At 36.1% G+C, this 12745-nt stretch overlaps 1 protein-coding gene across 16 annotated transcripts in view; it reads left to right on the top strand.

Moving 5' to 3' along the window:
* Positions 1-12745, top strand: part of NT5C2 (5'-nucleotidase, cytosolic II) — a 95559-nt gene that overhangs the window by 34299 nt on the left and 48515 nt on the right. For 2 of the 16 annotated variants that reach the window (XM_040254340.1, XM_040254346.1), the window contains exon 1: positions 2398-2677. The exons of 8 other annotated variants lie outside the window; for them this stretch is intronic. Coding sequence is in view for 3 of the 8 variants with exons in the window: in XM_040254335.1 (XP_040110269.1) it covers positions 2664-2677 (14 nt within the window). In the remaining 5 variants the exon portion in view is untranslated. Of the gene's footprint in view, positions 1-2373; positions 2678-10397; positions 10584-12745 lie in introns of those variants that run through there. 6 more of the 16 variants (XM_040254345.1, XM_040254344.1, XM_040254335.1 and 3 more) reach the window with 6 other exon arrangements.

Here is a 12745-nt window from a genome sequence, read left to right as displayed (position 1 = left end):
ATACATACAGTAAAATATGGAAGTTCCTCTTCATTTACATTTTCGCTCCCACTCCTCTTTGTCATAGGTAAACACTGTCAGTAGTTTGGAGAGCATTCTTCTAGTCTTCTTTCAGTGCATTTAAACACGTGAGCATGTGTGCATTTTAATACAACCTCCTAATCTTTCTAGATTCTGGCCTGTTCTTTTCATTCCTGATGGCGCTAGTCCAGGCTCTCGTCATCACTGTCGTGCATTGCAAAAGTAACCATAACCCTGCTTATGTCTGCCTGTTTTTAGCCTTGTCATCTTCAGATCTGTTTTGTAAATCATGTTTATCACCCAGCTTAAGACCTTGAGTGGCATCAAATCAAGAATGCTGTAGGATAAATCCTAAGCCTGCTAACATAGCATCTAAGACCCTGTGGGGACTGACTCTTTTGCTTTCCACTTTCATCTTGAGCAGCTCCCTTCCTCAAATGCCTGCATTCTGTCAACGCTGAATTGCATCTCATTTTTTTCCCACACACCACAGTATCTGTGTCACTCTGCTTTTCATTCATAATTTCTCTTCTGTTGGAATGTTCTCCACCCCTCATTTCCTCTTAATCTGATTAACACTTGCTAATCCTTTTTAGTGTGGTGGTTAGGAACCTGGACCTTGGTTAGTATTTTGGATTATTTCATTTTAATTTCTTTAGAATCGCAGTATTTAACTGCTGTAAACTTTGTTCCTTCATCTATGAAATATGAATCATTTCTGCCCCTTAGAGTTATTTGAGATTAAATGAGATAATAACTGTAAAAGTGCTTAGTATAGTGTCAGTTTAACAACAGCAATGTGGGCATCCTGTCTTTCAGTAAGAGAGCTGTACCTCTCTGTTGTGCATATGTCTAATACTACAATTACATACAACTTTTTAATGTTTTTGATGGCCCTCCTCCATTAGAGACTCCTTAAAATCAAGAACTGTCACGTTTGTCTTTGTGTTACTGGTACTAGGTACTGGCAGGTAGATATTTACTAAACATTTCTTAAATATATGAACTGAGTTTGAAATAGCTAGTCAATGCAGTTTCTTTTGCACGAGAAACTCGTGTAAGTGTGTATATCTTCTATTCAAGTGAGATTTTTGTTTTCCTTTCTTTTTACAAGTAGAAAGTCTTAAAATAGTAATTACATTTATTTCCACTACACTGAGCTGTGCTGCTACAAGCTGGAAATCCAGGGAAGCCATGGGAAGTTGGCACTCTTAAGGATTAGATCATTTTTCCACATTCAGTTTGTATTGTATTTATGGAATTTGATTTGAGGATAGTGAAAGTCCTTCATATTCATGTATAATTTGAGAATTGGATTTTTACAGTGTATCTCCCAAGAGATATTTTGGTGAGATAATGCTTTCCCTGTTACCCCCAAGTTCCAATAGTTCTTTGAGTGCTTACAAATGACAGACAGATGTTATCTGTCTTCTATAGATGAAAAATCTCAGGCTTAGGTTAATTAACTTATTCAGCCAGAAAGCTGAATTTAAACCTAGTTGCTCTGGTGCTCATTTTCTTTCACCATATTGCTTTTCTAAATAAACTGAAAATAATTTTTGTTTGAATTTGTAGTCTTTGGTAGTGTTTTTTTTTAGTTACTTGGTGACTCTTTAAGCATTTTACAGTAACTAATAGAAATCTTTATGGTAAGATAGTTTGATACTGTTTAAAGATAAAGTTTTAAAAAATTTAAATCCAACTAGTATTTCTCTAATGTATGTATATTTTATTTTTAAATCATCGGTAGGAGGATTTATTTGCCTTATCAATGTTCTTAGACTTTAGCACACTTGTTTATTTCTTCCCCTGTTGCATAATCCCTATGCATTATATTGGTCAGGAGGCAGGAATGTTGCAAATGTTTTTCTTTCAAACTGCAACTTGCTCTGAGATTTGGAATTAACCTTTCGAATGTTCTGGGTGTATCCTCCACATGCCAAAGATCTGTAAATTTCTTTCCACATGGGCTGACATTTTCAGGCATATGAGTAAAATATTTGTGAACACATGTTTTCCTTAAAAGTAGTTAATGATCAGAAGAGAGACCACAGTGTGGAAATACTTTAGGTTACTCCTGTAATATGATCGGCACATAAATTCTTATTTTTCTTGTGGTTCGCATTGTTCATTTTCTAAAGGAGGAAATAACTAAACTGATAATTTGTTGTATTATGTTTTTTTTTTTTTTTTTCCTCTGAGAGTAAACTAAATGATTTGAACTGACTAGGGCCTCTCCATTCTGTGAAACTCACATTGTTTGCGTACTGTTGGCGGGCCTCATTAGGGGGTAAATTTGCTTTTTCTGAGTGTTTGCCAGTAACGATTCCTGTCTCTTACGGGAACTTGCCATTTGGATAGTGTCCTTCCTAAACTGGCCAGTCTTACACAGTTCAGACCATCAGTTATTTTTCCTGCTCTTCAATTTTTTCTTATTATTCTTTGGTTTTTAAGTATTTAAAGCTGAGGATATTGGTCTCTGAGATATTGCCTGCTTAGGGTTCGGCATCTTGCCCGAATTTGTTGGGCCTCTCAGGGCCTGAGTTCTCTGTGCTTTAACAAATGAGCTACAGTTCTCAAGAGATCAGTGAAGCTTGTTTGTTGATCCTGTATTCTCTTCCAGCGGAAGTAGATCTTTGAGAATGTCTAAGGAAGGGTGAGTGAGTTTATTATTCTTTTCTCCTCATTTTTCTCAGCGAAGAGATGTTCTAGTTATCTGAGTGAATTGAAAGATTAATAAGCAGTGCTACCAGTCTGAGTGGAGAGTGGAGATGGGGGAGAGATTGAAAGAAATTCAGCCGAAAGTTTACATTGCTAGTGTTTCACATGTAATCTGATGTAAAGTTACAGTTGCTATTTGGAAAGACTGCAATGAGGGTGGATAATCTTCATAGAAATTCAGTAAGAGATAAGCACCCTGTTTACCTTGTGGTAAACTCATTTGTTTTTCAGTAGAAAGTGTTTATGAAGATTGGAAGCAAACTGTAGTGTCTTACCAAAGAGTTTTACATAGAAATGAGTGAAATTTAAAAATTCAAGTACATTTGAAAATAATTTGTACCTTTAGAAAATGGTGTGAAAGATTGAAAAGCAACCTGTGATTTTGTTTCTTTATGGTCACTTGTAGACAAAAATAATTTCAAGTGGAATCCCCCATCCTCTTTATTTTGCAATATAAAATAGTTCTGTAGGGTTTTTTTATTGTCTTTATAGTTTTTTCTCTTATGTTTCAGAATTTGAATTATTATTGATATTCTTTTTAGGACCAGTGTCATAGGTGACATGCAAGTTAATAGCTGCACCCTGTTAACCATCTCATTTCTAACCTTCAGGCATAACTTGACCTGGTTAATTCCAGAGAAACATCCCCTTTGATCAAATAGGACACAGATTCCCTCAAAAAAAAAAAAAAAAAAAACCTCTTTAAAAATACAGTGCAATTTAAATTTTGATTTTCTTGAAGTTCTTAATTTTTTTTTCTAGTAGAAATTTTGAAGTAGTTTCAGAGTCTTGTGTTTATAATTTATTTTAATCTGCTCATATATTGATTATGAGCAAAATAAAATTGGCCCATTTTACTGCTATTTTATAAAGCCTCATTATTAGTTAAAAAGAGCAGCCATGGGTATAAATAATTCTGTATTATTTTTAGACCTCTCATGACATCATTGGAATTTTGAGGTTTCTTTAAATGTGAAAATTATGAGAGGACTGCCTCTTCAGGTTTGTATATTTTCTTTCCTTCTAGCTCTAGCTATAAGCTTGCAGTTTTTATTAAACAATTTTTATGATACATATTATCATGGATGCTGGTAATATCTGCCAGGCTTGTACAGTGGTTATTTATAAAGCTGGTTTACAGATTTAAGAGGAACTATATTTCTAGATGCAGTCAAAGTTCTTGGGAAGTAATTAGTACTTCTCCCCCCACCCCCCATGATAAAACATATGTTAGAATTGGTTGTTTAAAAAAAGATCTGTGTACAGTCAGAGGACACTATAAAGCCTGGAGTATTCTTTTAGATTATTTCTAGGGATCCATGAGGCAATTCTTGTACTTTCTGAATAGGTAATGAGCAAGTGCATTTGAATTGCATGGAGCCTATAAATGAAATCAGTTAGCTTTTATTCTCCTTTGCTATCCTTAGAAATAAATGGATCAAGTTTCTACTTTGGGATGAAATGATTTTTATATTCAGAATGTTGGTATATGTGATTATTTTTATATCTATGAAATATTTCCCAAGTAAGTAATAGAAAAGGATTGTTAGTAGAGTTAAATCATCAAAAATTATACTTGAGTCTTTTGTAAACCTATGGTAATCGAGACAGTGTGTTATTAGTGTAAGGATAGATATATAGAGAGATCATGAAACCTAATAGGAAGGTTGTAGACCCACACATACAGTCAGTTGATTTTCAGTAATGACGCCATGGTAAGTCAATGGTTAGTCTTATTTAACAGATGTGCTGAAACAACTAAACATTCATAAAGAAAAAAAAGTGAATCTCAACCTTTGCCTCAATCGTATATATATTAAAAAAACACAGAAATGATCATAGACCTAAATATAAAAGCTTAAAGTAAAGTATAGGTGAAAATGATTATGACTTTGAATTAGGTAAAGATTTCTCTTTAAATACATAAAAAATAAAAACATGGAAGATAAAATTGATAAATTGGGCTTCATCAAAATTAAAAAAAAACCCTCTGCTTTTAAGAAGACAATATTAAGGAAATAAAAAGGTAAGCCATAGACTGGGAGAAAATATTCTCAATACATATATATCTGATAAAGAACTTATATCCAAAATACCTGAAGAATTCTTATAACACAGACCAATAACCCAGTTTGTAAATGATTCTTCACACAAAAAGACACGGCCAATAAACAGGTGAAAAGATGCTCTGTGTCATTAGTCATTGCGTGCTGAGTCGCTTCAGTTGTGTCCGACTCTTTGCCACCCTATGGACTGAGGCCTGCTAGGCTCCTCTATCCATGGGCTTCTCCAGGCAAGAATACTGGAGTGGGTTGCTATGCCATCCTCCAGCGGATCTTCCTGACCTAGGGATCGAATCTGTATCTCTCGTCTCCTGCATTGTCAGGCAGTTTCTTTACCACTAGCGCCATTAGGGAAATACAAATTAAAACCACAGTAATGTATCACTGCAGACCCACTAGAATGACTAAACACTGACAGTGTGGAGCAAATGGAACTCTCATGCGTTGTTGATGAGAATGCAAAATGAAAACATTTTGGCAGTGTCTTTTAAAGTTAAACATACACTTATTAAACGGACTAATATTTCCACTTCTGAGTATTTACTCCAAGAGAAATGAAAGCATTATGTCCATACAGATTTGTGTGTGAGTGTTCATAGCATCATTATTTACGATAGCCAAAACTGGAAACGACTCAAAATACCCACTAATTGAATAGGTAAATAAATTGTGGTATATCCATGCAATGGAATACTACTCTGGAATAAAGGAACTAATTTTTGATACATGTAATAACATGAATGAGTCTCAGAACTATTGTGTTAAGAAAAATAACCAGACATAGACTACATGGTGTTTGATACCATCTACATGAAAACTAGTGACAGCATAGATCAGTGGTATTTTGTGGCCATGGGTTGGGGAGAGTATTGTGACATGAAGGAATATTTTGGGTTGATTGTGGTAGTTGTTACATGGGTGTATACAATTACCAAAACTCACCGATCTTCACACTTAAAATGGGTGAATTTCACTTGAAGTAAATTATACCTCAATGAAGTTGGAGGGGGAATGAGACTTGAGAAACTCAACTTGCTTATTTAAAATCTTATAAATAAAATTATTGTTTAGCATAGTCAAAGGAATATATTTGGAAAATGTAGGTACTCTAGGCTGTGTAATGCAAGGGGAAAAAAAATACATTCTTCTTTCATTGTAATGATGATACCTTGTCTTCTGGAGCTGTTCAGAATGCCTTTTATTACTAGAGCCTACTGTCTTTTAGGTGAGAAGCCAAAATCAGTTTTGTCATTTGCTTTTATTTTAAGTTCTAGATTTTGACTTCTGTTTTCCATTATGGGCACAAACAGCACACTTGTTAATTTGGCCTAATGATAACATGGATAAATATTTTCTTCTCTAATTTTTATTACACATAATTAAACCTTAATATTTTGTTGTCTTTTTATAAATTTTCTGTACATTGGTTTTTACTTTTAAAAATTGGGGAGAAAAAGAATTTAGGGGAAAGTAGGAAAAAAAGATTGGAAAAAACGTGTTTTTAATTAGACTGAGATTTTTGAACAGTAATTTTCAGAAGTACTGCCATTGTTCTTGGTTTCTCCCTTAATTTATGTATTCTTCGTTTGTTAGTCCTCTTTCTTATTCCCCACCATTCTGCCCTCATTACTGCAGTTTCTTCATTTGAGGTTGAAAGTGAAGGGAATTTTAATGTCTTCTAAAGAGCTTCTCCTTAAAGAATGCTTTGAAATCTTTGGGGAAAGCATAATTGCTACTCTTATTAGTCTTCATTTATCACTTTTTAAGATATACATTTTTTTTTCACATTTAGACATCTCTGAATTTGGGCTACATCTAGCAATATACCACCTAGAATTAAGTTGAGTTCTTCTAGAGAGAATTTCATTTCTGTCAGGCACGTAGGGGCAACATTAACCATGCTGCTGCTGCTGCTAAGTCACTTCAGTTGTGTCCGACTCTGTGCGACCCCATAGATGGCAGCCCACCAGGCTCCCATTCCTGGGATTCTCCAGGCAAGAATATGGAGTGGGTAGTAGGGTAAATTTAAACCACAAACCTACCAGATTTATTGTTCAGATTCTCAGGGAGAGTTTTTTCCCATTTCTTGGACTTGGTGTCAGGGTCAAGATGCACAAATGTTCTTGTGTGTTTCTTCTATATTGCAGATTTAGCTCTCCTTTTTCCTTGTACTGTGGATAGAGGGCTTTGATAATCCTAGCTTTACAAGACTCTGACTTTTCTTGGGCACCCCTCCTGGCCCTTTTTTAGTGGCATGTAATATGGGTGAGTTCTACAGTTGATGCATCTTAAATTTTAACCATCTTTAATTTTGTTCCCTCCACATTCTTTTCACTGGGACTTTTTTATATTGAGTATTTGAATAAGAAAAATTATGATAATTCATGTATTATTTTAGGAATGATAGCATGCTTATTCAGATATTTGAAGCACAAGGTGCTGTTCTCATGGCATAATCTGATAATGTATCCTTCCTGAGGATGTTCCTCAGAGAGAATATTCAGACAAAGTAGTAAGAAACTGTTGGCTGGAAATTTATGAAAAAAACTGATGCTTCAGTGACTTTACTTTTATAATCTAGTCCACAATTTCTTGTTGTGTCTGTATATTCAAGGTATTTAAACTTTCAATTTTTAAGGATCCATTTTCATAAATTAGAATTTTTTTTTAAGATCACTAGCCTGGAGAATCCCATGGACCGAGGAGCCTGGTAGGCTGCAGTCCATGGGGTCGCTAAGAGTCGGACACGACTGAGTGACTTCACTTTCACTTTTGTGCATTGGAGAAGGAAATGGCAACCCACTCCAGTGTTGTTGCCTGGAGAATCCCAGGGACGGGGGAGCCTGGTGGGCTGCCGTCTATGGGGTCTCACAGAGTCAGACACGATTGAAGCAACTTAGCAGCAGCAGCAGCATTCTTTTACTGAAGAATGGGAGCGTAAAGGCAGACTAAGGTCTTGTCATTATGTTTTTGAAATAACAGCATTATTGAGATATAGTTCACGTACCATTCAGTTCACCCTTTAAAGAGTACAGTTCAGTGGTTTTAAGTATACTCTCGAGAGGTGTGCAGCCAACAGCACTAATTTCAGAATATTTTTATTATCCCCCGAAGCAAATTGCCCATTCCTTCTTCTCCACAGCTCTGGCAGTCACTAATTGCTATTAAGTTTTTAGTTTAAATTTTAATTCAGATGAATATTGTGTCTAGTCGTTACTAGGCCCTATGCCATTGTTGGGAAGGCAATAAATCCTTGTCTCCAAGATTATAATCCAGTAAAGAATAAGGGAATTAAACACTTAATGTATATGATAAAATATAGAAGTGCCAGAACTGCTCACATGCATCACATTATAGAACTTTAGTTGTTGGTGAAATGCCTTTCAGTTCAGTTCAGTCGCTCAGTCGTGTCCGACTCTTTGTGACCCCGTGAGTTGCAGCATGCCAGGCCTCCCTATCCATCACCAATGCCTGGAGTTCATTCAAACTCATGTCCATCGAGTCGGTGATGCCATCCAGCCATCTCATCCTCTGTCGTCCCCTTCTCCTCCTGCCCCCAGTCTGTCCCAGCATCAGAGTCTTTTCCAATGAGTCAACTCTTCACATGAGGTGGCCAAAGTACTAGAGTTTCAGCTTTAGCATCATTCCTTCCAAAGAATACCCAGGACCAATCTCCTTCAGATTGGACTGGGTGGATCTCCTTGCAGTCCAAGGGACTCTCAAGAGTCTTCTCCAGCACTACAGTTCAAAAGCATCAATTCTTCGGTGCTCAGCTTTCTTCACAGTCCAACTCTCACATCCATACATGACCGCTGGAAAAACCATAGCCTTGACTAGATGGACCTTTGTTGGCAAAGTAATATCTCTGCTTTTGAATATGCTGTCTAGGTTTGTCATAACGTTCCTTCCAAGGAGTAAGCATCTTTTAATTTCATGGCTGCAGTCACCATCTGCAGTGATTTTGGAGCCCCCCAAAATAAAGTCTGACACTGTTTCCACTGTTTCCCCATCTATTTCCCATGAAGTGATGGGACCCGATGCCATGATCTTCGTTTTCTGAATGTTGAGCTTTAAGCCAACTTTTTCACTCTCTTTCACTTTCATCAAGAGGCTTTTTAGTTCCTCTTCATTTTCTGCCATAAGGGTGGTGTCATCTGCATATCTGAGGTTATTGATATTTCTCCCGGCAATCTTGATTCCAGCTTCTGCTTCTTCCAGCCCAGCGTTTCTCATGATGTATTCTGCATATAAGTTAAATAAGCAGGGTGACAATATCTTTAATTAAAAAAAGTAATCTGAGAGCCAGGGGCATCATTGTTACAATAGTTCTCTGGCATGGCCAGAAGAGTTTCTTAAAGAAATTTCAAGGGTCTTGAAATTTCTGGGCTTGAAAAATAAGGTAGAGATAACTAAGAAGGATGTTTCATGTATGGAGCACAGTATAAACAAAGCTTCAGAGAACTTTTAGGAAATAACAAGTAGTTCATTTTAATTACTAGAGCTAAAGGTGTGTGATGTGGAGCAACGTGAGATAAAACTGATTTTGGAAAGATAATGAAAGCTTTGAACTCCTCGAAGATTTTTTTAAAAATTGTAATGTATTTGGTAGTAGGTAGTGAGGAATGTCTAAAGGTTATTAAGAGGGAGAGCAACATGATTAGAGCTGGGCCTTAGGACAGTGCTTCTCATCTATGTTGGAGAACCATTTTCATCTAAAAGACTTCTCTTCTGTTAGAAATTGATGCTTAGAATAAAAATGAATTACTTGAAAAATGAGAGATAAAATGAAAGTATATATTTTTTGTTATTATGTTCAACAAACAAAACTTTTCTGTCAAATTGTTATAAAAGTTTCTAAATACTTGCAGTTTCTTAAATCAGTAACAGCACTTCACAAATCTGCATTGGACTGTGGACCCCACTTTTGAGTAGCACTACTTCAAAGCAATTAATTTGGCATTAGTGGGCAGGCAGAGCCATTGAGAGATGATTGCTGGAGAATTAATGAGGGACCTGGACAAGTTGTTAGCAGTTTGAATGGAATGGAAGATCTGGATTAGAGACATTTGGAAATTTAAATGAAGGCAAGTGAGATGTTGTGGATTTGAGGGAGAGGAAAGAATCAAAAGATTTTAATAACTAGGTTTTAGACTTAAGGGGACAATGAGAGTGCCCTGGCGGAAATAGGGACTAGTTTGGGGAAAGAGACAACAAATTAGGTTTTCAACAAAAATTCACCTTATAGCATTTTTCTGTTAATTAACAGACACTCACATACATCATTTGGTTGATAATCTAAATTTGCACTCTCCAACAGGCACTTGTAACTGTAACAAACTTTGAGTATATAATTACACAAACCCATAACCAAAACATGCCTGAGATTTTTTGCTTGTATCCTTAGTCTCATTTGTTGTTGCAGTAACTGTTGTTGGGCCTTTGGCCAGGAAATTGTGACTCCTGGGCAGGAGGAGGAGCGAGGGATAAAGTTCACCAGTGCCAGAGAAATTCTATTCCAAATGGATTCATGTGGAGCAACAGTGATATCCAATGACAAGTTAAATTAGACACAGAGGTGTTTTCTCCAGCACTGTCTCAGAACAGACATACTGTGGAGGGGACTGGTTCCGACTAAAACGATCTTTTTCAAGTAAGGTTAAAGTCACACACACAAAAATTATACTAGGGATTTGAAGAAGAATTCTGTTATGTGACTTCAAGAACTAGTTGACTCAAATAGTTTCACACTTTGCAGAACGGCAACCAGTGACAGATGAGGTAATGCTGCTTTGAATTACAAGTTAAATCTCAAAACCATTAAGAGTTTGCTATTTACAAAATTCCAAATTTAGTAAATTGCATGTTCATGTTCCTTTCGTGTGAGAATACTAGATTCCTGTTCTTAAAGCACATTATGTTAATAGTCTTATTTCTTTTGTTTAATGTCTGTATTTATTTGGATAGCATTTCTTCAAGTTTTATGCCTTACTGCAGTGCCGTATGATAGTAAAAACTGTTACATTTGTCTTTGTGTTGACATCTCTGCTCAGTTTTATAGTGTTTCTGGGTCTGTCTGCTAAAGATTGTGTCTGTTGTTTTAATGCTCAAATCTATATCTTGCAAATGACTTAGTACATAGGAATTTCTGGCTGATAATTACATTTTAATGTTGGATGCTTAGTTCAGTCATGCTTTGTAGGGTGGCAGCTTTTTGCTTTATTTAAAGTAAGCTTTGGAAAGTTTCACAAATATATGCAGGCTCTTGAAGATAGAGATGTGGAGTATGGTCCACTGGTTAATAATTTAGAAAAGTGACACAAGTTAGCAGGCATTAATGAAGATACAGTCAAGGTTCTGGGACCAGTAGAAAATTTGGGGTTCCCCAAGGCAAATAATGATATTTTTGTTTTAAAAGTGTGGTGAGACGATGAATCAGCCTTTTAATTGATGGAGCACCTAGCACTTTCTTTTATATAATAATAGTAAAAAATATTTATTAATTTGACGCCAGGAGATCAGTTTCGCTTTAAGGCTATATTTTGGAGACGTGGTATTTCTGGCTCAAGGCTGCCTCTCAGCTGAAGTCAGTGCATACTTTCAGCATTTGGATGTTTATTATCTTTATAAATCATGGCATATGTATTACTGCAGTTATCTATAATGCAGCTGTTCCCTTTTGTCATCACAGCTTTGCTTATGCACTTTAGGTATTCATGCATAAATTAGATTTAATTCCCTATTGCCCCCATCTCCCATGTTGTAGCTTAAATTAGGGAATGAAAAGGAGCAGTGAGAATATATGTTAGGTTTTTCTTTTGTTTCATAAATTATAGGGGAGACAGGAGTGATTGTTAAGTTCAGGAGTTGCTTCTGTAGGTCAGGGTACTTACTTTAAATGAAAATGAAAAGATAAAGGATGTTTGGTTTCATAGAAAAGCATCTTTTCTAATTTTAGACATCTGAAAAATCTTACTAGTTTTAGCTACTCCCTAAAGGACACCTTCTAGGATGTATGTCATAAAATGGTACCTGCTTTGTAATAGGCATTCAACAAACATGTTGATTGAATAAAGTGACCAGTTAGTCAAAGAGGAAAGAGTGTGATTTAATGGATATTTAGCAATGATTATTTTTGCAGAAACAACAGATTTTTTTATTCCTGATATATATCATTCCCAGAGTTTCTATGGACAGTGACTAAGGATAATAGTATGATCTCTGTATCCTTAAAAATGTGATAAGGAATACAGTTTAATCTCTCTCTTGGACAAGAAAGAAGTGGGTAGATTATCTAGCTGGGTCTATTTCTACCTTTAGCAGTGACTGATACCAGGAAGGTGTCTTTTTGTCTATGATTCTAGCTGTGTCTAAAACCAGCTTGCATCATTCTTATGTCAGAATCAAAGCTGTTCTTTTATTATGTGGCCCCATATATCTCTCTCCTGGATAGAAAAATCTTCCCAGTGTGTTCCTGCTGAATTCCCACAGAATATTTTAGGCATGTCAGCTGTTTGGGCTTTGATCAAGGATTTGATCCAGTTGGCCCCCTAGCCTGAATTGAGAGTGTGTTTGAAGAGTCTCAGCTTCAGTGTTTCCAGAGTTAAATCCATCACTCAGGGTCTTTACCTTCTCTTGTGCCTTCATAAGGATTTATGTAACCGAAAAAGGTGCTGATAAAGTGGATGCTCCAGTCGGGAGTGATAGAGTGAAATCTGATGAAGTGGCAGAAGGGTCATGGTGATATATTTGGAGTTTGGGGGTATTTTTAAAAAATTTGAGTAGGTGTCATTTGTCCACTAGTTCCCTGTATCTTTCAGCTATTCACTACTCTTCCTCTCCCATCCATTATTAACCCAATCAGAATAAGAGTTGATTTTCCAGAATAATAGGTTTTCTTAGGGAAAGAAAGTATAAATGTTTTACATAACATCTCTCTCAGG

The sequence above is a fragment of the Oryx dammah genome, unplaced genomic scaffold (genome assembly GCF_014754425.2).
Source record: "Oryx dammah isolate SB20612 unplaced genomic scaffold, SCBI_Odam_1.1 HiC_scaffold_14, whole genome shotgun sequence".
Taxonomy (NCBI): Eukaryota; Metazoa; Chordata; class Mammalia; order Artiodactyla; family Bovidae; genus Oryx; species Oryx dammah.
The sequence above is the reverse complement of the archived record's forward strand: the minus strand, read 5'-3'. Positions and strand labels throughout refer to the sequence as shown.